This window comes from Drosophila ananassae, chromosome 3L (assembly GCF_017639315.1).
Source record: "Drosophila ananassae strain 14024-0371.13 chromosome 3L, ASM1763931v2, whole genome shotgun sequence".
NCBI classification, from domain to species: Eukaryota; Metazoa; Arthropoda; class Insecta; order Diptera; family Drosophilidae; genus Drosophila; species Drosophila ananassae.
The window spans coordinates 14907729-14927526 of NC_057929.1; the positions used below are offsets into that span (position 1 = coordinate 14907729).

Sequence of the window (19798 nt, forward strand, 5' to 3'; positions counted from 1 at the left end):
GTGCACTTACCGCACCTATTCTGCGGCGTCTTCTTCTTCGTCTCCTGTAAGTGACGGTCTCTTTTCCACCTGCCCCCTTTCCCCTCCCTCCTCTAGCTTTTTATGGTCAACTTATGTAATTTATGTGGAGTTTTGTGCAAATTGAAAGCCCCAAATGGTATATCTGTGTTAGTGCTCGCTTTTTCGCTGTTTTCGAGGAAGTAAGTGGAGCATTACGTTGTGTCTGGGGCACCCTTTTTTGAATTGGATTGGGATTGGGAATGGGATTCGGATTGGGATTGCAATTTGGGGCCTCACCTATCTGGGAGATCTACAGTGGAAGAATTGGGAAATATCTGCGACTGATTTAGCTTAATTGAATTACACATTTTATGGGCTTTGTTTTGTCAACTGGGGTGAAGATGCTAATGGATTGTTGGGTGAACTGAAGGTGTTGGGCAACCTATTATTGGGAAACAGGTGGAATGGGTATATAAGCTTGTTGAAAAAAATAAAATAAACTACAAAGAAGGAAGAGCCAGCTTCCTTAACTTTTAAAATAATCATAGTTTTGACCTTAATAAAATTAAATTTATGATGCTATTAAGTACTAAACTTAATAACTTAACAATACTTAACATTTTAAATATAATAACTATGTATATGAGACCCATAAACCGTTAAACGCTTGACTGCCAAGAACTAACAAAGTTAGTTATTAATTTTTTTCACGTTTCTGGGATGATCGGTTTTGGTCATGCCCAGTAGTCCGACGCGGTCCCAGTCCCACTTTTGTGGCCCACAGTGCGCATGCTTATTCGTTGGACATCCGTTCGTTCCACTTTCCAGTTCGTACAGTGGGCTTTCTATGAATCGTACCGAGCACTTACCCACCTTCCCTCGATGTAATAAGAGTTTAGTAAACTATTTCTTTCGTTTCTGTTTATTTTTTACTATTTTTCTTTAATGCCATTGCAGTGGCACGAATGAAGTCTCATGATATCCAGATGAAAGACAAGTTTTTTTTTGGTGAAATGCACAGAGAGAAAAAGATATAAGAGTTTAGTATCTGAGAGATGTATCTTGTTACTATTTGCTGCTATCCCCAATTTCTCTTGGTGTCTTTTGGCTTGAACACTGAAATCAATATAAAAGGCTCAAGGTGAGAGACCGCTCCAAGTCATCAGGTTGGTTACCGATCATTTTTTGATTATACATTGTTGGCTTAATGACCGGCCCGATGAGACGTTGGCCACAATACGGCGGAGAAAGAGGCGGAGAGTGTTGTGGTCAAGCGGTGAAAGATCCGACAGAGGGAAGGTCAGGAAGGAAGCGAAAGATCTTCAAACATTTGCCGTGTTTATGGCACTGTCTTGGCTAATTAGCACGTCAGCTATCACCTATGTCAGATACCGACTCCCCCTCCTTATTCGCATACGAGAGTGGCTTCGGAGAAGGCGTTCCATTGACAAATGGCTTTCGAGCTCCATTTTTTATCAGAGTTTTTATGCAAACGATGTCTGGTTTTTTGTCTGTGCGTCTTCAGAGCCATGGATTTAGCTCAGGGCTATGGCAATTTGACATTTTAAATCAAAATTTGTTAATTATTTATGTGAGCTTGCGGACTTGGCGGGCCAGCCATACAAATGATGTAGCTCTTTAGGCTTTTGTGGGTGATTCAATGACCTTTTGATTTGCATTCATATTTTGTGGGCATGAATGGCCAACGAATAGCCCAGATTATGTTAATGATATTTGAATAATTGCTCTGATATCCCACTCATGATTAAGTGGCCTAAGATTGGTTGGGTTTTAATGGCTTTTTATTAATTTAATTGTTTGGGGGTAGCTCTGAGAAAAGATCAAAGAAATCATTTTAGTTGCATCTCCACTTTATGGCCTGACTAATAAAATTTAGTGCTCTGGTTATTGCGATTGTGTGATAGCCATAAAGCCGCTTCTGGAACATGCCAGTACTATCAATGAATCACTCGCCAAAATAAATCCGCATAAATTTTCAACGCGATGTTGTCACTTTAAAAGCTGTCCACACACTTGGCAGCAGATGCCACACACAGATACTTACCACTACACGCGTTTCAAGGACACTTGGCCAGAGTTACATACTAAAAATATGGTCTTTGGAAGATATTATTATAGTACACCCACCCTATAAGACCACCCCTCAATCAAGAAAAACAATCTCATTAGTTTTTACATCTCAAGGTTTCGTTTTCTGCACTTTTATTCCTCTCACAACTGATTGCAGCTCGATCTGCAGCCAATCATAGACATGGTTCTTTATCAATAGTCATTACACGTTTAGGTTTAGATACATCTATACATAGATTTAGTTATAATCTATACTTGAGGGACTGCTAAGCCCAATGCCTAGTTTTGTTTGTTGATGGGACCCACCTATCAACCAACTCCTCTCTCACGTATCCTAACTATTTTACAAAACTGCATACGCGAACTATGCAGCTCCTGGTATTTACATACAATATTAGGGTATACAGAAATATATATTTATATATATGGTATTATATTATATAAGCTATCGATGCAGTAGCTTAGCTGAAGACCTCTCCTCGGAGAGTCTCTTTGAGCATGGGGAGTAGTCTCGGAGGAGTGCCCTCCAAGTTCTATACAATATGTTACTTAAGATTTCTTTTTTTTTGTTTTCTGTTTTTATAATTTTATGTTTGATATTGATATCTGTTTAATAGTTTTATTTTCTATTTTTTTTGTTGGTTTTATCAATTAATAAGCGTAATCCATTCTGTAGTGGGGTTTCGGGTTAAAGTTTATATTTTGTGATTGGAAAGATGCATCCTGTTATCCACTTTATTGGGGCTTGGCACCGTCCGAGTACTTGGGCCGGCACTCGGCACAGAACCACTTGCCCTGCGGCGCCACCATGATGCCCACGCACTCGAAGTGGAACCACTCGATCTGACAGTTGTCCCCGTCGCAGGCGATCATCTCGGACACCTCGTCGTAGGGGCAACGGCAGTAACAGTAGACACATTCCCCCTCCCGAGCCAGACGAGCTCCTGCCGGTGGCCGGATCGGGTACCGGATGTTGTTGGCCTTGAAATACTGCAGCGTGGCGAAGCCGGGATTGGGGAGCAGAGCGGGCGGAATGGGCTGGTTGAAGGCCGTGGTGGCCGGCGTTGGCGGCATAGGTACTGGTGCTACCACGGGCGGTGGCGCCAAGACGGGAGGTGGTGGCGGCAGCGCCGCTAGAGGCGTTGCTGGATGCGGGGAATCCACCAGGCTGGTCACATTCACCTCCACATCCTCGTCATCCGAGCTGCTGTCACTGCTATCGGATTGGGGAGCACTGCTGGGCAGCAAACTGGGTCGAATCTTGAGGGTTGGAATGGGTGGCAGACCGTGGTGCTCCTCACGGTCGGGCTTGTGACGCTTGGCGGACCTGGAGCTGCTGCCGGCTCCCAAAAGGGATCGCTGCTTACTGCGCTTCCTCGACGAGGAGCCCGCCAGCGGTGTTCCTCCGTTGCTGTGCGAGTGATGATGATGGTTGTTGTTCCTGCTGCGCTGCTTCGGCGGCGTGGGCAGGTCCTCCTTGGCCCAGGTCAGCTGTGGCGGCGGCTGCGGCTTGATCAGCTGCATTCCCACCTGCAGAGGCGGCGCCAAAATGGTGCTCATGTTCTCATCGTCGCTCGTGTAGCCGTAGAACTTGTTGGGCCTGCGCTGGCGCTTCGATCGCTTCAATTGGCCGTCGGCATCGGAGCTGCTGCCCTCGCTCATGCGGGTCAGCGAGGGCTGGAGATGGCGGTGGGTGAGCGGGGTCACTGGGAAAAGGGATGAATCGGTTGAAACTGGAAAGACTGGGGACGGCTCCACGGGCAGGGGCACCACTCCCGGCATACCCAGATGATGATCGCTGGCCATAGCAGGCGGCATCTTGCCGGACTTGCAGGTGGACTTTCGTTCTCGCTTCTTCTTCTTGTTCCGCACACGTTCTCGCTTGTCGGCGAAGGCGGCCGCCTCCTCCGGCAGCGAGGGCGTCGACGGACGACTGTTCTCCACAATGTCGTAGTTGTTGCTCGGCCCCAGGGGGGCGTGCTCCGCCAGGAGGGCCTCGCGCTTCTGGGCCAGCAGCTCGTTGGCCAGTTTCTGGGGATGAGAATCGTAGAACTCCTCGTCCGTATCCGAAACATTGGTGTCGAAGTCTGACTCATTGTACATGGGCGGCTTTGGCGACGGCGGAGCTGCCAGATTCTCCTCGTTCGCGACCGAAATATTGACGTTCTCCGGATCCTTGTCGCGATCGTTGGGCTCTCCTCGGGCCGTTGACTCCGAATTCTTCTTCTGGCGGAGCGACTTTTTGCGCTGCCGCTTCTGCGGAGATCCTGCTGCTGTGGAGCTGGCAGAGTCGTCCGAATCGTCGCTGGAACTGCTGCTGTTGCTGGAGCTGCAGCTGCAGTTCGACCCGCAGGAGCAGCTCGACGAATCCGAGTCCGAGGAGCTGGAGCTGCTGGAACTGTCGCTGTCGCTAGAGGCATTATGCCGTCCGGCACCCTTCTTGGCGGACTTGGGAGTGGCCGGTTTCTTGGCGGGCGACGGTGGAGGTGTGCGGTGCAGCTTGCAGTAGTCGTGGTCGGACCATGCCACATGCAGCTTGGCTGGTGGTTTGTTGGCCATCTCGACTTCCAGGTCTTCCTCCTGCTTGACCGACAGTTGGCCTTCAGTGCCGACCGGTTGGTTCTGCAATAGGTTCTTCCAAATGGAGACATCGACCTGCTCGTCGCCCTCCTCCTTCTTAGTCTCCGAATCGGCGTTGGCGGAGGTATCCTCCTTCTCGACTGGATCCTTGGCATCGTCTGGGGCTTTCTCCGAAGCTTTCTCCTCGACCTTGGGCTTGCAGTCTGCGGTCTCGTCACCATCGCTCTCAGACGACGGCGACAGCATTACCTTTGGCATGTCCAGATCATCTACAGAGGATCGCATGGGCAGAGCCGGCACCTCCTGATGGCTGCTCCTCGGAGCGTCCGAGTCGCTGTCGTCACTGCTATCCGACTCTGAGAGATTGGGCGCAATAAGGTTCAGGTCCTCGAGGGATTCCTTATTGCGTTTGGCCTTCTTACGCTTCTTCCGGTTCTCCGATTTGCTTGGCACCAAATCCTTGCCAGCTTTTGCGTCTTTGGTGTCCCCAGGCTCTTCCTTCCCTGCGGCAGAATCTCCAGGCGCCTTTTTCTCGTCCGGCTGTCGGGACGGTGCTTCAGCGTCCTCTCCCTCCTCCTTCTTAACGTCCTCGCTCTTTAGAGCGGCACTGTCATTCGGCTCTTCGATGGCCTCCTCCGGAATCTCCTTGACCACATGGCTGCTGGCATGCTTCAGCAGTAGCTTTCGCGACACGAACTTCTCCTCGCAACCCTCCTCGGCACAGGCGTACCGGAAGTCGCCAGTGTGCATCCTTTGATGGACCTCCAAGTAGATGGCCTTACTAAAGTTGAAGCCACACTGCTCGCACGAGAACTGGGCGGGCGGCACACAGAAGTGGTAGACGTGTCGCCAACGCTTCTGGAGGCATCGCTTGCAGCTGGCACTCTCCGTTCCATGCTTCCAGAACAGATGCTTCGATATGTCCTGCTTGTTGCGGTACGCGATCCCACACCGATAGCACAGATGCAGCAGCTTGTGCTTCCAGACATGGGCCGACAGCTTCGTCTGGTTCTGGCAGTCCTCCAGACAAATGTCGCAAGCCTGGTGCTGCTTCCTCAGGTGGACCATCAGGCGGAACGCCGACGGTAAGGGGGCCACATCGCACAAACAGCAACGGAAGTTGAGGTCGTAGATACTACCCGCCGCCTCGCCGGGACAAATGTGGCACAGGATCTCGCTGTAGCTGTAGAAGTTCGTCTGGCACATCATACAGGTGATGTTGGACTTGATGTGCAGACGCCGGTTGTGGGTGTAGAGCTCCTTGTGGGTCGAGGTGACGAAGCGACAGGAGAAGCACTCGTAGATGCGCTCGTTGAACGGTTCCACGTACTTTCCGTCCTCCATGCTGCAGTAGCTGGCCGAGTTCAAGTACTCCTGTTCGAGTTGGGGCAGGAAGCTCTTGAGGCGCGCCACAATAGTCTCCGCGTGCAGCTCCTCCGCTGTAATGCTGTCAACGGTGGCTGTGAATCTGTGCTGGCGAATCAGGTGCAGAACCAACTGCTTTCCATTCACTGCAATCCTCCTCGCATGGTTGCAGTAGAGGCACGTCGCATAAACTGTTCGCAGACAGAGACGCACAAAGTCCACCATTGAGATTCTGTCCAGTGCGCGGTCTAGTTGCAGGTCCATGGTCTGTGTGTCTGGTCCGGCCACTATAATGCCATCAGCAGGCGGAGGAGGCGGCGGCGGTTCGGTTACTTCCAGGATTTCAGGTTCCTCATAGGATTGGGGAGCGGCAACCGATGCTTCCACTGGATGATCTCTTCTGTCGTCTGTTTCGGGTCCATTGATGCTGTCGTCCATGTCCATACAGTCGCTGCCCAAGCTGTTGCGACGCACTGCATCGGCTCGATCCTGGAACTCGGTGATGACGGGAGCTGGAGGCTGTTCCGGCAGATTGATGTGATTGGTATTGTTGTGCGGAGATGCGGGTGGTGTCAGCGACCAGCGGCGCTGCTCTTCCGGCTGCGGCTGCTGCTGTAGCTGAAGAGGAGGATCCGCCACCTGTGGCTCCACATCTGGCACTTCTTCCTGGGCCGGAATCACCTTGGCTTGCTTCTTGTGAATCATGTCCGCCTTGGTGCGCTCAATGTCCAGCTTGGTGCGCTCCAACTCGGCGAGAACCCTACTCAGCTTGGCCGACGGCGACTCATCCAGACTGTTGGTTGGCGGAGCTGCTGCGGGAGGGGATGGTGCCACATCCTCTAAAGGCACTGGCGCCGCTTCCTCCGACGGTTGCGTCGTGTCGATCTCCTCCTCCTCGGTGTCCGTGCTGCTCAGAGCAGCATCCACCGACTTCTGGAATTCCTTGGGCACCCGCAACATGATCTTGGGCACCACCAGCTTGGGGATGGGCGGCGCCGGGGGATCCTCGATAGGCTCGGGAGCTGGAACTGAAATTGAATCATTAAATATGCTTTCTGGAACACTACTCGATCGCCCAAACTCACTGTTCTCAACCGGATACATGTCCTGAGAAGACTGTTGTAGTGGGAACGGTGCCTGTGGCTGTTCCTGCGCCGGATGTGCTTCAAGAGGTATATACTGCGGCGCCTGGGCATGTACCTGCGGCGGGAGAAGTACCTGAGGCGGGGGCTGGACTTGCTGTGGCGGAATAACCGGATCCGGCAGCTTGCGCGTCTTTCTCTTCTTCCTGATCGGCTTCCGCTTGCTGTTCCTGCAGCCCAGCACATGGCCACCTCGCTCGCCGCACAGCGCACACGGCTGCATCAGTTGGGAGCAGTCGTGTTCCTCGAACTCGGAACCCTGAGCGAAGGTAGCCTGGCAGGTGCAGCAGATCAAATGCCTAAGCCGATCCTCTTGCCGCTGCTGGACAGCCCACGCCTCCTTCGCGAAGTGGCTCTGGTCGATGTCATGCTTGTTCTCCAGATGCAACGACAGCTTCTCCACGCTGGGATACACATGCGAACAGTACAGGCAGATGTAACGTTGATGCACCTCGCGCATGTGAAGGAAGAAGTTCCAGCACTGGTGGACACTGGAGCACTGGGCGCAGCGGAAGAAGCGCTCCTTCTTGACGCGCGACGATGTAGTGCCACTGGAGCTTGCACTCTTCCCGCCACTGCACTGCGCCTGGTGCTCGTTCAGCTGCTGGAAGCTCTCGTAATCGAATTGCAGACCGCACTTGGCGCAGCTCAGCGGCCCATTAGCCGCGGCTGTTGGTGGCGGCGGTGCTTGCAGGCGCTGCAGGAGGAGAGAAGACGAGGAAGGGCCACTGTCGTCCAACTTCATCTGCTTCTCGGGCTGGCTGGCAGTGGAACTTTTGCTGCGCCGGCGCTTCAAGGGCAACTTCAGTGACTGCGCCCTGTTATTCTGCTCGCTGTCGGGATGATCGATGACCAGCTGGGGCTGCGAGGCGGAACTAACCGTGCTGCTGCCGCTGCTGGTACTACGGCTGCGGCTCCGACGAGTCGGCAGGATCAAAGGAAGGCCTGCGGTAGGTTCCACGTGAGCATCTTCTACTGCTACTGCTGGTCTGGTCGATGGTCTGGCCTCAACGCTATGAGTCTCTTCAGAGTGGTTTGATATCACAGACAATTCTGGCTCTTGGCCTGGCTCTTCAATGAGGGCTTCCTGCTCCTGAGGCTTCTCCATCTCGTCCTTGTCCCGTCTCTCCTTCGCCTCTGATTTCTGGTCCTCTTCCTTGGCTTCCTGATGAGCTCCGTTCAGTTTAATGGGCGACGGGGAATCTTTGAAGGTCTCACTTGGTGCTTCAACTTTCATTTCGGCCTTGATTTCCGGCTGAACTTCAGGAGGGGAATCCTTCTCATCGCTGCTGGGAATATCCACGTCCATTGTCAGCGCCGGAGAGTCCTCTTCACCAGAGTCTTCTTGGGGAGATTCCAGAGTGGGTGACGGCGTTGCTTCCCTTTCGGGCACGAGGGCATCCGTGGGGGACGGGGACGACGCCTCAACTGGTGCATCTTTTGGTGCCTCTGCTTCTTCGTTTTCCCCTTCACTGGGCACCGCAGGACTTTTGTTGTCATCTATAGAATGAAAGTCTTCTTCCGCACTGTCAGAGTCGAGATCGATGGTAGGTGGCGTAACCTCATGCTCATCCTCGCTGTCAGACTCCACATTCAAGGGATGAGACACCTCCTTTTGCGCCTCTTCAAGTTCTTCTTTAGGCTGCGCCTCGGCCTCAACTTTGGCCTCTTGAGGATCGAGTTTCTGGTTATCTTCCGAGTCAGATAGGAACTCCATTTGATGATCTCCTGGAGAATCCATCTTTTCATCCAACTCAGACTCTACTTTAGCCTTCGATAATAGGTCCTTCTCTTCCGCGAGAATTTGGCTGTTTCCTTCGATATCTTCATCATGCTGCTGGACATCCTCATCCTGCTGCTGGACTTTTTCATGCTTCTGCTGGACATCCTCATGCTGCTGCTGGACATCTTCATCCTGCTGCTGGACATCCTCATGCTGCTGCTGGACATCTTCATCCTGCTTCTGGATGTCTAGGGCCTGCTTCTGCTGGACGTCGTCATCCTTCTCCTGGACATCCTCATTCTTCTCCTGGTCATCTTCATCCAGCTTCTCGCCTTCAACATTATCCACAGGGTATTCCCCGGCATCTTCAAAAGCCTCGCCGTCTTCCGACGCCCTCTCTTGCCCATCACTGCTGTCCTGGCCATTTGCCAGAGTCAAGTCTATCACGTCATGGGTGCTCCGAGTCTCCGGCTCCTGCTTCTGCTCTTGTGCCGGCAGCAGTTTCTCGTCCGCCTCCTTCTCCACGCCCAGCGTATGATGAGGGTCTTCAATCTCGTCCTCCTCGCCGACAACAGCACCTCCCGCCGCTGCTCCCCGAGCATTACCCGAGCCACTACCTTCTCCCGCTTCATCAGCATCCTGGTTAGACGTCGGCTTGGTTTGTTTCTTATCCAATGCCTCCATCATCTTTTATGCATTTACACGCTGACCATGAAATTGGAGAAGAAATTAATGATTAACGCACCTTCTTGCTAAAATAATTGTATTCATTACCTTTGCATGCCGTTTGCTGTGATTCTTCCGTTCCGGTTTCCCCACTCACTTTCGTTGTTGTCGTTCTCGGGGCGAAGCTGAAAGCAGAATGAGGCAAGATTTGTTATTACGTGAAATAATAGCATTGGCTTTCGATAAAAAAAATATACAAATAAATAAACCTAGAGAACGCTCTTAATTTCTTTACAACACATTGTTTATCGGACCAACTTTATCCATATTTCAGGCTGATATTTGCATTGTGTGCGAATCGGAATTGCAAATAAAAAGTAAAAAGTAAAACGAAAATCACCGGTCATTCTGTGTGTGCAGCCCTGGCAGCGAAATAATTGAAAATACCGAAAAGGCACACGAGAGAGCCACTAACGGCTAAAAATAAATAAAATTTACTTCAAATGTTCTTGGAATGATTTTACAATCGCACTCACGTCTAACGGCAATTATCCACGTTTATTTACCTGCTCTCCTCCTGATTCGTTCTCCTTACAATGGTTTTTCCTGCTCTTTTTTTTTTTTTTTTGCGCTCTGTTGTTGTTGCTGTACTTCTCGTAGGTAGAATTTTTCCCCCGGAGGTGTTTCTGCGGAGACGGGCAGACGGCACCAGGAGAGGCGAATTTTACGCGCGCAAACCGCAAAATACAGAACCGAAACCGAAAACAGAAAAAACAACAACCGACGTCACGGAAGTTCGCTGCACAACTGAACCAAGAGGCCGAGAGATTTGCGGATTTTGCCTCGGTCTCGACAGAGACTGAACAAGAACGGAACCGAACCCCCTGCCCCGGGTGTTGCCGCGAGAGCTCCTTGCTCCGCCGCCTTTTGCTTCTGCTTATACAATTAATGCTCAGTTTCAGATTCTATTTGTTTGTTTAATAACACAGAAATCGAGGAACGGGGTTATGCAATTTCACAATTGCTAGCAATAACTAATCCCCAATCTTCAGTGACGGTCAGAAGGAAATTTTTGTCTTTTCGCCCTTCTGCGCGTCTCGATTTCGGGGTATAAAATTTTCGTCTTTTTGCACGCAGCCGTCCACGCTTCGCATTTTTTCTTCTGCTCACTCCATTCGCGCACTGTTCCAACGCATTTTATCGACAAAATGTGGCGGTTAGTGTCTGGCTCGTATATTGCATTAGTTTGCTTGGAAAAACGCTCGAATTACGTGTAAAAAGCCGTTCTTTTGCAATATTTTTTGCCCTCACAGCCATCGAAAAAAACACGCGAAGCTAGTGGTCTAGTGATGTGCGTGGTTTCGATAACTCGGGCAGCGTGTTTGTGCGACTGCTCGAAATCAACCCTGTTAGAAGCACAGCCCGCAACGATAGTTTCTTTTCGGTGTCAGAACATCGATTATTTGACTTTAATTTATTGAATGAAGAAAACCTTGAATTAAATGATCATCTAGCAACTCATTGGATATTTTGCTAACAAAATTTAGAACCAGCTTGTTCTCAATTCAGTTGGATTAAGGTGTTTCGAGGATTATTATTATCACGAGACGTTATCGATAGTTTTCGCCGTCCCTGGCGTCACGTTAAACGTCATTTCGATTTGACAAGCTCTTTCCGTTTCCTTTTTCCGTGAACGTCCAACATGAAAGCCAAGGGATTGGTTAGTATTTACAAAAAAATGATTAAAATCATGAAGTTTTGTGGCAGAAATGTTTGCAAACACACAGCAAAGCCTTAGGGTATCTGTCGCAGAATTGTGGAAGTGGCTGAAACACGCAATTTGTGTGAAAACTTCGGGAAAATCATAAAGTGCCTTCTGTCGCAGTTGGAAAAGCAAATGTGGCAGTTTTTGAGGGAAAATGATGAGATTCCTTAAGCCAACTAAATGCTATAAAGCTGCAATGAATTTATACTAGCATGGGAGCAGTTTAAAAGGTTCTTAAAAAATATTTTGAAGCCGCCGAGAACATAACCTCCAAGCGACTGGCATGCGTGTGTTTGTTTGCCTACATTTCTGGCCGACTTTGTTTACTGCTAAAGTTCTTGACTAAAATGTGCTCCATTTACAGTTGAAGGAGTACGAGGTCGTGGGCCGCAAGCTGCCCAGCGAGAAGGAGCCCCAGACTCCCCTCTACAAGATGCGCATCTTCGCTCCCGATAACATCGTGGCCAAATCCCGCTTCTGGTACTTCCTGCGCCAGCTGAAGAAGTTCAAGAAGACCACCGGCGAGATTGTGTCCATCAAGCAGGTGTACGAGACCTCGCCGATCAAGATCAAGAACTTCGGTATCTGGCTGCGTTACGACTCCCGCTCCGGCACCCACAACATGTACCGCGAGTACCGTGACCTGACCGTCGGCGGTGCCGTGACACAGTGCTACCGTGACATGGGTGCTCGTCACCGTGCCCGTGCCCACTCCATTCAGATCATCAAGGTGGAGTCGATCCCCGCCGCCAAGACGCGCCGCGTGCACGTCAAGCAGTTCCACGACTCCAAGATCAAGTTCCCTCTGGTCCAGCGTGTGCACCACAAGGGCAACAGGAAGCTGTTCTCGTACAGGAAGCCAAGGACCTACTTCCAGTAAAATGGATAGGATTTACCCGCATCCGATTGACTATAACATAGTGGTTTTTTCAATAAATGAGTACGTTGAAGAGTATACTTTATTTCAGTTCGCCACAGGCGTAGATAACAATTTTCTGGTTGGGTGTGCCGGATTTGGTGCCGCATCGTTCCATCTTGCGGACAACATCAGCTCCGCTAATTACGTGACCGAAAACCACATGCTTGTTGTCCAACCAATCGGTTCTGTGGAAGGAAATTAATTAAGTTAGCCTCTAACTTAGGCCTTAGATGTAAAACATACTTGGTGGTGCAGATGAAGAACTGTGAACCATTTGTGTTGGCTCCCGAATTGGCCATGGACAAGGTGCCGAAACTATTGTGTTTCAGGTTGAAGTTCTCGTCGTTAAACTTCTTGCCGTATATCGACTTGCCGCCAGTGCCGTTGTTGTTGGTAAAGTCGCCTCCTTGGCACATCTTTCAAGAAAAAAAAAAGTTTTAAAATTGCACATGGTATTTTGATGAGTCGAAGCTTACAAACTCTGGAATGACGCGATGGAAGGAGCAGCCCTTGTAGCCATAGCCCTGCTCATGGGTGCACAACTGGCGGAAGTTTTCCGCCGTCTTAGGCACTACATCTGCGCGGAGAAGCATCACGATGCGCCCGGCATCGTTGCCGCCTATTCGTACATCGAAGAACACTTGCGGGTTGCGTTTCTCGGCCTTTTCAATGACGGCGGGTCCTGTAGAAGGTGTCTCTGTTTTCTCTTCTTCTGGGCCGCCCTCCGGCTGCAATGTGGCACCCGCATGCTTCTGCAACCAGTCGTCATCCGCCCAAACGGGCTTGAAACTGTCTTCCTTCACGCGCACCGGCTTGGCCAAGTTAACACGGATTGTACGGCCGCACAGCTCTGAGTCATTCTAAAAGAAATGGAATATGTTGAGCGGATTTTATTCACAGTTTCAGACTAGTTTTTATTACCATGTTGTCTATGGCAGAGGCGGCATCTTCTCCTTGCTCATATTCAATAAACGCGAAGCCTCTGTGGCGCTGCGATTCGTAGTCCACGGGCATTTGGATGTCCGCTATGTCGCCGAATGGTATAAAGGCATTGTTGAGCAATCTTTCTGTAACCTCATCTGCCAGGCCGCCGACGTAAACCGTTCGCTTATCGTTAGACATGCCTGCGATTCCAAATTAATAATAAAATAAATTATTTTTGTTTACAATTGCTGGTCAGTGTGACCATGAATGCCCATATGAGTTCCAAAATTAGGCTCAGCCAATCGATAAATTTATCGATATTTTTTAGAACAGTGATCCAAAAACGCCCAAATTCAAACGTCATGACCGTTACATTTAAAATTATTTATTATTATAGATAAGTTAGACTAAGATTATGTTAAGACTGTGGTCCCACTTTCGTTGCCACATAGACCGTCGCTATTTGTTAGGCATGTGCTTGTGAGATTTTGCACAGTCAGAGGCCATAGCAGGTGGAAAACGCTCAGACAGTAGCCGGGAATATAGGCAAAGGTGGCGTATAGGATTAGAGAAACACAGCTGCCGAGCAGGACATCTGAAAAAGAAAACAGGAGTGATGAGATGTTGCTCATTTAATTTTTAAATAATTTAAAGTTAGCAGTGGGTCGCCTGTTCGTGTTTCCATGACTAATGCCAAGCCTAACTGACCGGCATAGATAAGATATTCCAATATCGGTGCGCCAAAGACAAAAGTGAAGACACCATAGTAACGACATGTAAAAAAATAGCTAATGGCTTATCACCTTTTTAGTATGAGGGTACTTACTGCAAAACACCTTCTCCCACGGTTCGCATATGGCAATTTGGGTGTTCAGTTCATAGAGAAAGTATAACCATTTCACATAGCGTTTGAACTTTTCATAATTCTCGGAAAGCATTGGGAACATTCTGAACTCTGGTGGCTATCAGGCGATGTGGGGTTTATGGAAGTATCGACTGTTTCAGGGTGCGCGACGAACTAACCCGATCATGCCTCCGGGTGAAGTGAGACACCTGTGCGGTACCTGCGTCCCCGTCATTTCTTATCACAGAAACCATATTTTTTTGTTTGTTTTTTTTTCTTTTTCTATTTTTTTTTTTTTTATAAATGCGTATATATATACATTTTTTCGGCTGTAAACCAAATTAAATAGATTTTGGCTTCGGTTTCTTGTTTGCCGCTGTTAGGCGAGAGCGATAAAAATCAATCGGCCGCTGGGTTACGCCTGCACCCGAAAACTGTTTCGGCCTTATCAGAGCAGTACGGATCCCCACCTGGTAGGGGGATTGTCTCCGGCATTTGATTTTTATTCTCTTGGTTATGACTCAGGCATGGGCTCACACCACCAGGGGCACCATTGCCAGCAGAAAGAGCCAAACGGAAAGCACGTCATTGGAGTGGGCGTGAAGGTGCACCGCCACACAGAACTCGACCTCCGAGTGATTGTTGTAGTGGATGCAGGTCGTCCGAATGCGCTCCGAAATGGCTGCCAGATTGGTGTACGCAAAGTTGAGGGTGAAGCCATAAAACTGAAAGGGTTGGAAACAAGGTGCAGGTTAGTGATTGATCGTGGTGGTGATGGATCGGGAGGGTGGGTTCTGATTGCGAGGCATTGATAGCTTCCATGGTCAGTAAGTTATCAATGGTAAATTCGATATAGAGGTGGTGTCACTTCTAGGGTTAGTTTATCAAGAAATTCTGATATCTTTGCTAGACCAGCAGTGTATAATTTCATATATTTATTATTCTATTCCACTTATCTCAGACTGATTACATTGTAATCGGGACACTTGGACAAAATAATGTGCAACTACAATCACTTTCTTTCGAATAGTGTTCTGAATATTCGTCTGATTAAGTTTGTCAATCAAAGTGATTGGTGGAATTTCATTTAGACTAGGGGAATTATCTATTTCAATCACTCACTCTATAATTGGGATACTCTCGTTCTAGCTGCTCACTAAACGCGGGCTCATCGTACAAGCCCCTGGAATAGGTGGCTATGTGCTCCATTTCCAGCAAGATCTGATACAATCGAGGTTGAAATGCTCTGCAAAGTAAATGAAAAACTTCTTATTTTGTAAAGATTCTGCAATATTTCTTCGAGTTTTGGATTTGCAATATACATTATAGTCCCCAGGACCATTAAGATGTCTATATCTTTGTCGGATCGAAATCATTCTTAATTTTTTGTGGGAGAACCTTGCAAGCGTCAGGATATTTTATTATGGTCCACTGCTATGTCTCTATGTTGGCCAATTTCCAACCGATCCTTAAGAGGAATCTCACGGATCCTCAAACGATTTATAGTTCAATTCCCCATGATTCTGCATCAAAACCTGGGACCAAAATTTTTCATTGATATTTTTTCAATTTTCCTGATGGAACCCCTTGCAAAATCCAGGATATCCTTATATTGCCCAGTAGAATGTCTATATCTTTCCCAATTTTCACCCGATCCTGAAGCGGAATACCTCAAACGATTTCTAGATTGATTCTCAGTCTTTTTCTATACCCTTATGTACAATTTAAAAGATACTGACCGATTCCATATAGTCTTCCTAGTGGTTCTCCAGGCACTGATTTTCTTCATGATCTTGCGTTCTATGTCCTTTTGAAGCTGGTTAAGGTCATGGCTCCGTTTGTACATGTAATCCAACTTCTGGACGCCGCCGTGGGGTGCTCGAATTCGGCGGACGAAGTGTGGAAACCAACAGGTGGTATCCTGGAGATTGAAGTTGGTCATGCTAACTCGGGTTTCCGTTTGGATGTTGAAATAAATCTACGAAGGATCGTGATTATTTTTTGTGAAAGGATGTATATCAGGACTTACATTTTGCTTGCCGACTAAACAAAAAAGACGCCTCAGAGGACAATGGACGTCCTGTAACTGGTATCGTTTTCCTGTGGCAGGAGCCACTATGAAGAGTTCGGACGTCTCGGGCTGACGGAAGAGCACAAAGGAGCACTCGCCGTGGGGACAAGCCAAGCCCAGGGCTAGCCAGCACTCCAACCCCAACGAAAGCATATAATTACACAGCAGGACACCGAGATCCTTCACCGAGCACCAGGTGCTGTCCAGTAGGGTTTGATTGTCCAGCCAAACTCCACGGAATCCTTGGCACGGATCATAGCTACGCAGCTGGCTCAGGAGGGAAACAAATCGACAGGCTGCCTCCAAAGGACTCTCCCCAACACCCACAGCTGGCGGCAAGGGTATTGACTCCAGGAGCCGGGTAAGGCACACTCGTTTTCCCTGGGCCGTGCAAACCAGGGGCTCCACATACCTCTGAGGTTGCGGCAGCAGTTGCATCAGTTCCAGTTTCCTCTCCCCAAGGTAGATCTGGAGCTCCGGCTTTTCGGCACAGGCCAGAGCATTGGATTGCAGTGGTGAGGCATCCGCTCCGCCAGGCTCGATGCTCAGGTAGAACCACAAATGTACCGACTCCTTGAACTCGGGATACTGATCCGTGGACATGTTGGTGACGGAGTCGATTAAAGGACGTTTGTAGCCAACCAGGACCTTGGGCATGGCCATCTCAATGCATCCTTCAAACTGGAAGTAAAAGGATTATTACATATTAGATTACATGGATAATACCCACCTTCCTGCTGGCCAGGAGACTGCTGATGGGCACCCGGAATTCGCCCAACCAATTGCATTGGACTCTCTGGTACAGATCGGACGCCTCGTCGCTATATTGCTGCTCGATCAGCTCGTCGAACAAACTAATCTTGAGATCATCCCGAAGATCACCAAACTGGCTGCTGATCTGGAGCTGCAGTTGCTCGTTCCAGGTGGGATTACTGCCCTCGGCAGTGCGGCTCCGGCACAAGCGTTGTCCATAGCTGAGGGTCACAAACGGACGCACATTCGAGTACATGAGAGCTGGAACGAAAGGTCAAGGATGTCAGGATTAAATCAACTCATTTGGTAGGATTCATCAAGAAATACGCACTTTGTGTCACAAATAAACTGGTGGACATGTCCCCACCGGCACTTGTCCGGCGCTCGTTGATGTTTAGGATGTGGCGACTCCTAACTGGCACGCCCGTGGCTCTCACCACATGCAGGGACACGCAAAAGTGCTGGAAGAGATCATGCCGTGGCTGATGTCCAGACCATGCCGCCGGCTCCCTTGGCAACATTATTGGTTGCCCCTTGAACACGGAAGCCAGAGCTCTCCACAGAGCTGCCCAGCCGGTAGCCGAGGAGTGATCTGAGTCCTCGGCCAGGAGCAGTAGCGGCACTGGGGTCTGGAGAGCCTTCGCCCGGCGGGCACTCTGACTACCGATCACCTCGTACAGAAGCTGGAGGAACTTGCGACCGCGATGCTTGTGCAGATCGATGGGATTCCAGTAGGTGCCGGGCTCCAAAAGCGAACCTATACCCCGGGTGTCGGGTAGAGGCTCCATCTCCGAAATCTCGTGCTCCAGGGCGGGCACAAAACGTAGCTGCTTGGTATGGAGATTCCTTTGCTGATGACGGGAGTGCAACAAATGGAATCTCCGGTTCTCCACGAGCTCTTCGATGTGACAGAACTGCAGCTGCTGCTCGGAGAAGATTAGCGGCGACTGTGCCCTATTAGATTTCCGGATCTTTCCACTGGGAGGCCGGGGAGTAACGAACTCCTTGGACGCCTCGGGCATCGGGGGGAGTTTTGGGGGCAGCAGACTCTGCCGCAGTGGCTCTGGGAGCCGTTGGACGTCGTCCAGAGCGTGGACTTCCTGAGTTCCTCCATTTCCCTCTGTGGTACGGTAGTCGTAGTTCACATAGACATCACCAGCTAGTTGGGGAGAGGAAGATCTCGCGGTACGAAAGGACAGCTTCTCATGAACGGCCTCATCCTTGCGGCTCAAGGTCAAAGGAGCAGTCATTTCGGCCAGGCGGCGACTGTTGGGAGTCAGAGTGGATTTCTCATAGAGCTGAAAAGGATAATTTCAATAAGGGATTCTCATTTAACATGATTCTTTTACAAGAACCCACCCAAATGTGCAGGGTTCCCGGCAATGTCCTTTCCAGCAGAACTCCGATGCATTCGTTGATGGGAATCTGCAGATCCGGCTCCAGCCGATAGCTCCTGGTCTGACCCACAATCTCATCGTCCAGAAAGATCTTTAGGAAGTAATTTCGAGCCTTTGGCATTTGCTGGCTAGTTGGAACCGTGATCCTGGCAGACGCCTCATCCGCGTATAGGCGGATGACTTCTACGAATGGCTCCTCCGGATCCTTGAAAGCCTTGTCGTGTTCCTTTCTCAAGCTAGCCATGATTCGGTCGAATTGCGGCTTGCGGGGAGGCTTTGTCTGGGAGGTCGACCTTCGGCTGGAGTTCTCCTCGCTCCATAGACGCCGTCGGCAGTAAAACAGCTCCAGATGCTCCCGATAGACCTCAGCAAGGTCCGTTTCAAAGTTCTCCCGCCAAGTAGAATAGGAGGCCTCGAGGTCCGAAGGGTGGGTCACCCGGAGGCTTAGTTGGAAGCGAGTGCATTGGAATCTTTGCTGACGACGCAGGGCCTTCAGCTTGGCCCACTCTCGGAGCAGGCGCTTCAGGAGATTCCTCTGGGTGGCGGACTCAGCGTAGTACCGCTCCCTGAGCTGCTTGGTGAGCCGCAATTGACGCTTCACCTCCGCCGTTTGGTCCTGGCCGGCCGAGTGAAGCAACTTGGCCGCCACCTGGCGGGCTATCTCCAGTTCCTCCCTCAGCTTCTTGCAGATCTTCAGTTTCTTCTGCTGGCTGTAGACATCATAAAGATCCTCCAGTTGCTGGGCCAGCTCATGCTCCTCCAGGAGCAGTGGATGAAGGCTGAAGCGAATTCGCTTCAAGTTCAATTTAAGGCACCGGCGGGTGGGAAGACCCTGAAAGAGTTCCCTGGGCATGGGCTCGAAGAATACGCTCTGGAACTCCTTGTGGCACACACTGCGATAGCGTTCCCCGTCTATCAGGAACTGTGGAGGATTCACATCGCTGAGCTGGGCCACTAAGTCAGAGTTCAGTTTACTAAAGTCGCTCTTGGCCTGCTCCTGAAAGCGATTCAGCATACGGATCTGGTCATTGGACAGCTGAGCATCGCTCAGATGGAGCTGGAAATGCAGGACATTACTGGGACGATATAGGAGGCTCTCGTCGTAGTAGTGCCGCTGCTTATAGAGCTGGTTCCACACCAACGGCGGGTCCTGCAGATCGATTTGGATGAAGGTGTGATTAGAGGACTTGGAAGGCTCCACCGTCATTTCCTCTCCCGACTCTTCATCGCTTTCCAAGGCGCCATTAGTGTCGGTTTCCGATTGGGCGTTCTCCCTTTCCTGCTGCTCTGCAACATCCTCCCCATGAAAGAACTGCAAGCTGAGTGCCTCCGAGTCGTGCTCCTGCCCAGAAATACGCACATCCCGGAGTAGAGACTGCACTTCTTGTTCCCTTCTTTTGTAGGACTTTGTGGTCTGGGTTTTACGTTTCTTTTTTATGGTTTTCTTCGGAGAGTCCATGCTTGCGACTAAACAGTTGAAAAGGACATGAAATATTTTCTGACTTTAAAGTCAGGGGTTACTATGGCTACTATGTGGTTGCCATGGCACTAAAAATTA

The 19798-nt window shown here is 49.9% G+C and overlaps 5 protein-coding genes across 7 annotated transcripts; 1 reads left to right on the plus strand and 4 right to left on the minus strand.

Moving 5' to 3' along the window:
* Positions 1 to 2186: 2186 nt before the first annotated feature.
* LOC6494211 lies at positions 2187 to 10979 on the minus strand. 2 transcript variants are annotated; one of them, XM_014907185.3, is made up of 5 exons: positions 10134 to 10979; positions 9676 to 9752; positions 9129 to 9606; positions 7122 to 9086; positions 2187 to 7064 (listed from the first exon to the last, which is right to left on the minus strand). In XM_014907185.3, exons 3-5 carry the CDS (start codon positions 9586 to 9588, stop codon positions 2827 to 2829), a joined length of 6663 nt encoding a protein of 2220 aa, XP_014762671.1. In that variant the 5' UTR covers positions 9589 to 9606; positions 9676 to 9752; positions 10134 to 10979; the 3' UTR covers positions 2187 to 2826. The 2 variants fall into 2 exon arrangements, with proteins under 2 accessions (XP_014762671.1, XP_001960743.1); XM_001960707.4 differs by having other exon boundaries at positions 7122 to 9606.
* Positions 10980 to 11132: 153 nt separating this feature from the next.
* Positions 11133 to 12287, plus strand: LOC6496351 (60S ribosomal protein L18a). The gene is made up of 2 exons (XM_001960708.4): positions 11133 to 11287; positions 11697 to 12287. Exons 1-2 carry the CDS (start codon positions 11270 to 11272, stop codon positions 12210 to 12212), a joined length of 534 nt encoding a protein of 177 aa, XP_001960744.1. The 5' UTR covers positions 11133 to 11269; the 3' UTR covers positions 12213 to 12287.
* LOC6494210 (peptidyl-prolyl cis-trans isomerase E) lies at positions 12274 to 13445 on the minus strand. Its single transcript, XM_001960709.4, has 4 exons — positions 13173 to 13445; positions 12728 to 13111; positions 12495 to 12667; positions 12274 to 12436 (listed from the first exon to the last, which is right to left on the minus strand). Exons 1-4 carry the CDS (start codon positions 13371 to 13373, stop codon positions 12292 to 12294), a joined length of 903 nt encoding a protein of 300 aa, XP_001960745.2. The 5' UTR covers positions 13374 to 13445; the 3' UTR covers positions 12274 to 12291.
* Positions 13446 to 13544: 99 nt separating this feature from the next.
* Positions 13545 to 14247, minus strand: LOC26515006 (serine palmitoyltransferase small subunit A). Its single transcript, XM_014908585.3, has 2 exons — positions 14002 to 14247; positions 13545 to 13770 (listed from the first exon to the last, which is right to left on the minus strand). The coding sequence occupies exons 1-2, from the start codon at positions 14120 to 14122 to the stop codon at positions 13589 to 13591; spliced, it is 303 nt and encodes a 100-aa protein (XP_014764071.1). The 5' UTR covers positions 14123 to 14247; the 3' UTR covers positions 13545 to 13588.
* LOC6494208 (coiled-coil and C2 domain-containing protein 2A) lies at positions 14128 to 19699 on the minus strand. Of its 2 annotated transcripts, XM_001960710.4 has the most exons (7): positions 18203 to 19699; positions 17175 to 18141; positions 16821 to 17104; positions 16049 to 16771; positions 15759 to 15997; positions 15142 to 15265; positions 14128 to 14744 (listed from the first exon to the last, which is right to left on the minus strand). In XM_001960710.4, exons 1-7 carry the CDS (start codon positions 19697 to 19699, stop codon positions 14553 to 14555), a joined length of 4026 nt encoding a protein of 1341 aa, XP_001960746.2. In that variant the 3' UTR covers positions 14128 to 14552. The 2 variants fall into 2 exon arrangements, with proteins under 2 accessions (XP_001960746.2, XP_044571570.1); XM_044715635.1 differs by lacking the exon at positions 15142 to 15265.
* Between the last annotated feature and the right edge of the window lie 99 nt (positions 19700 to 19798).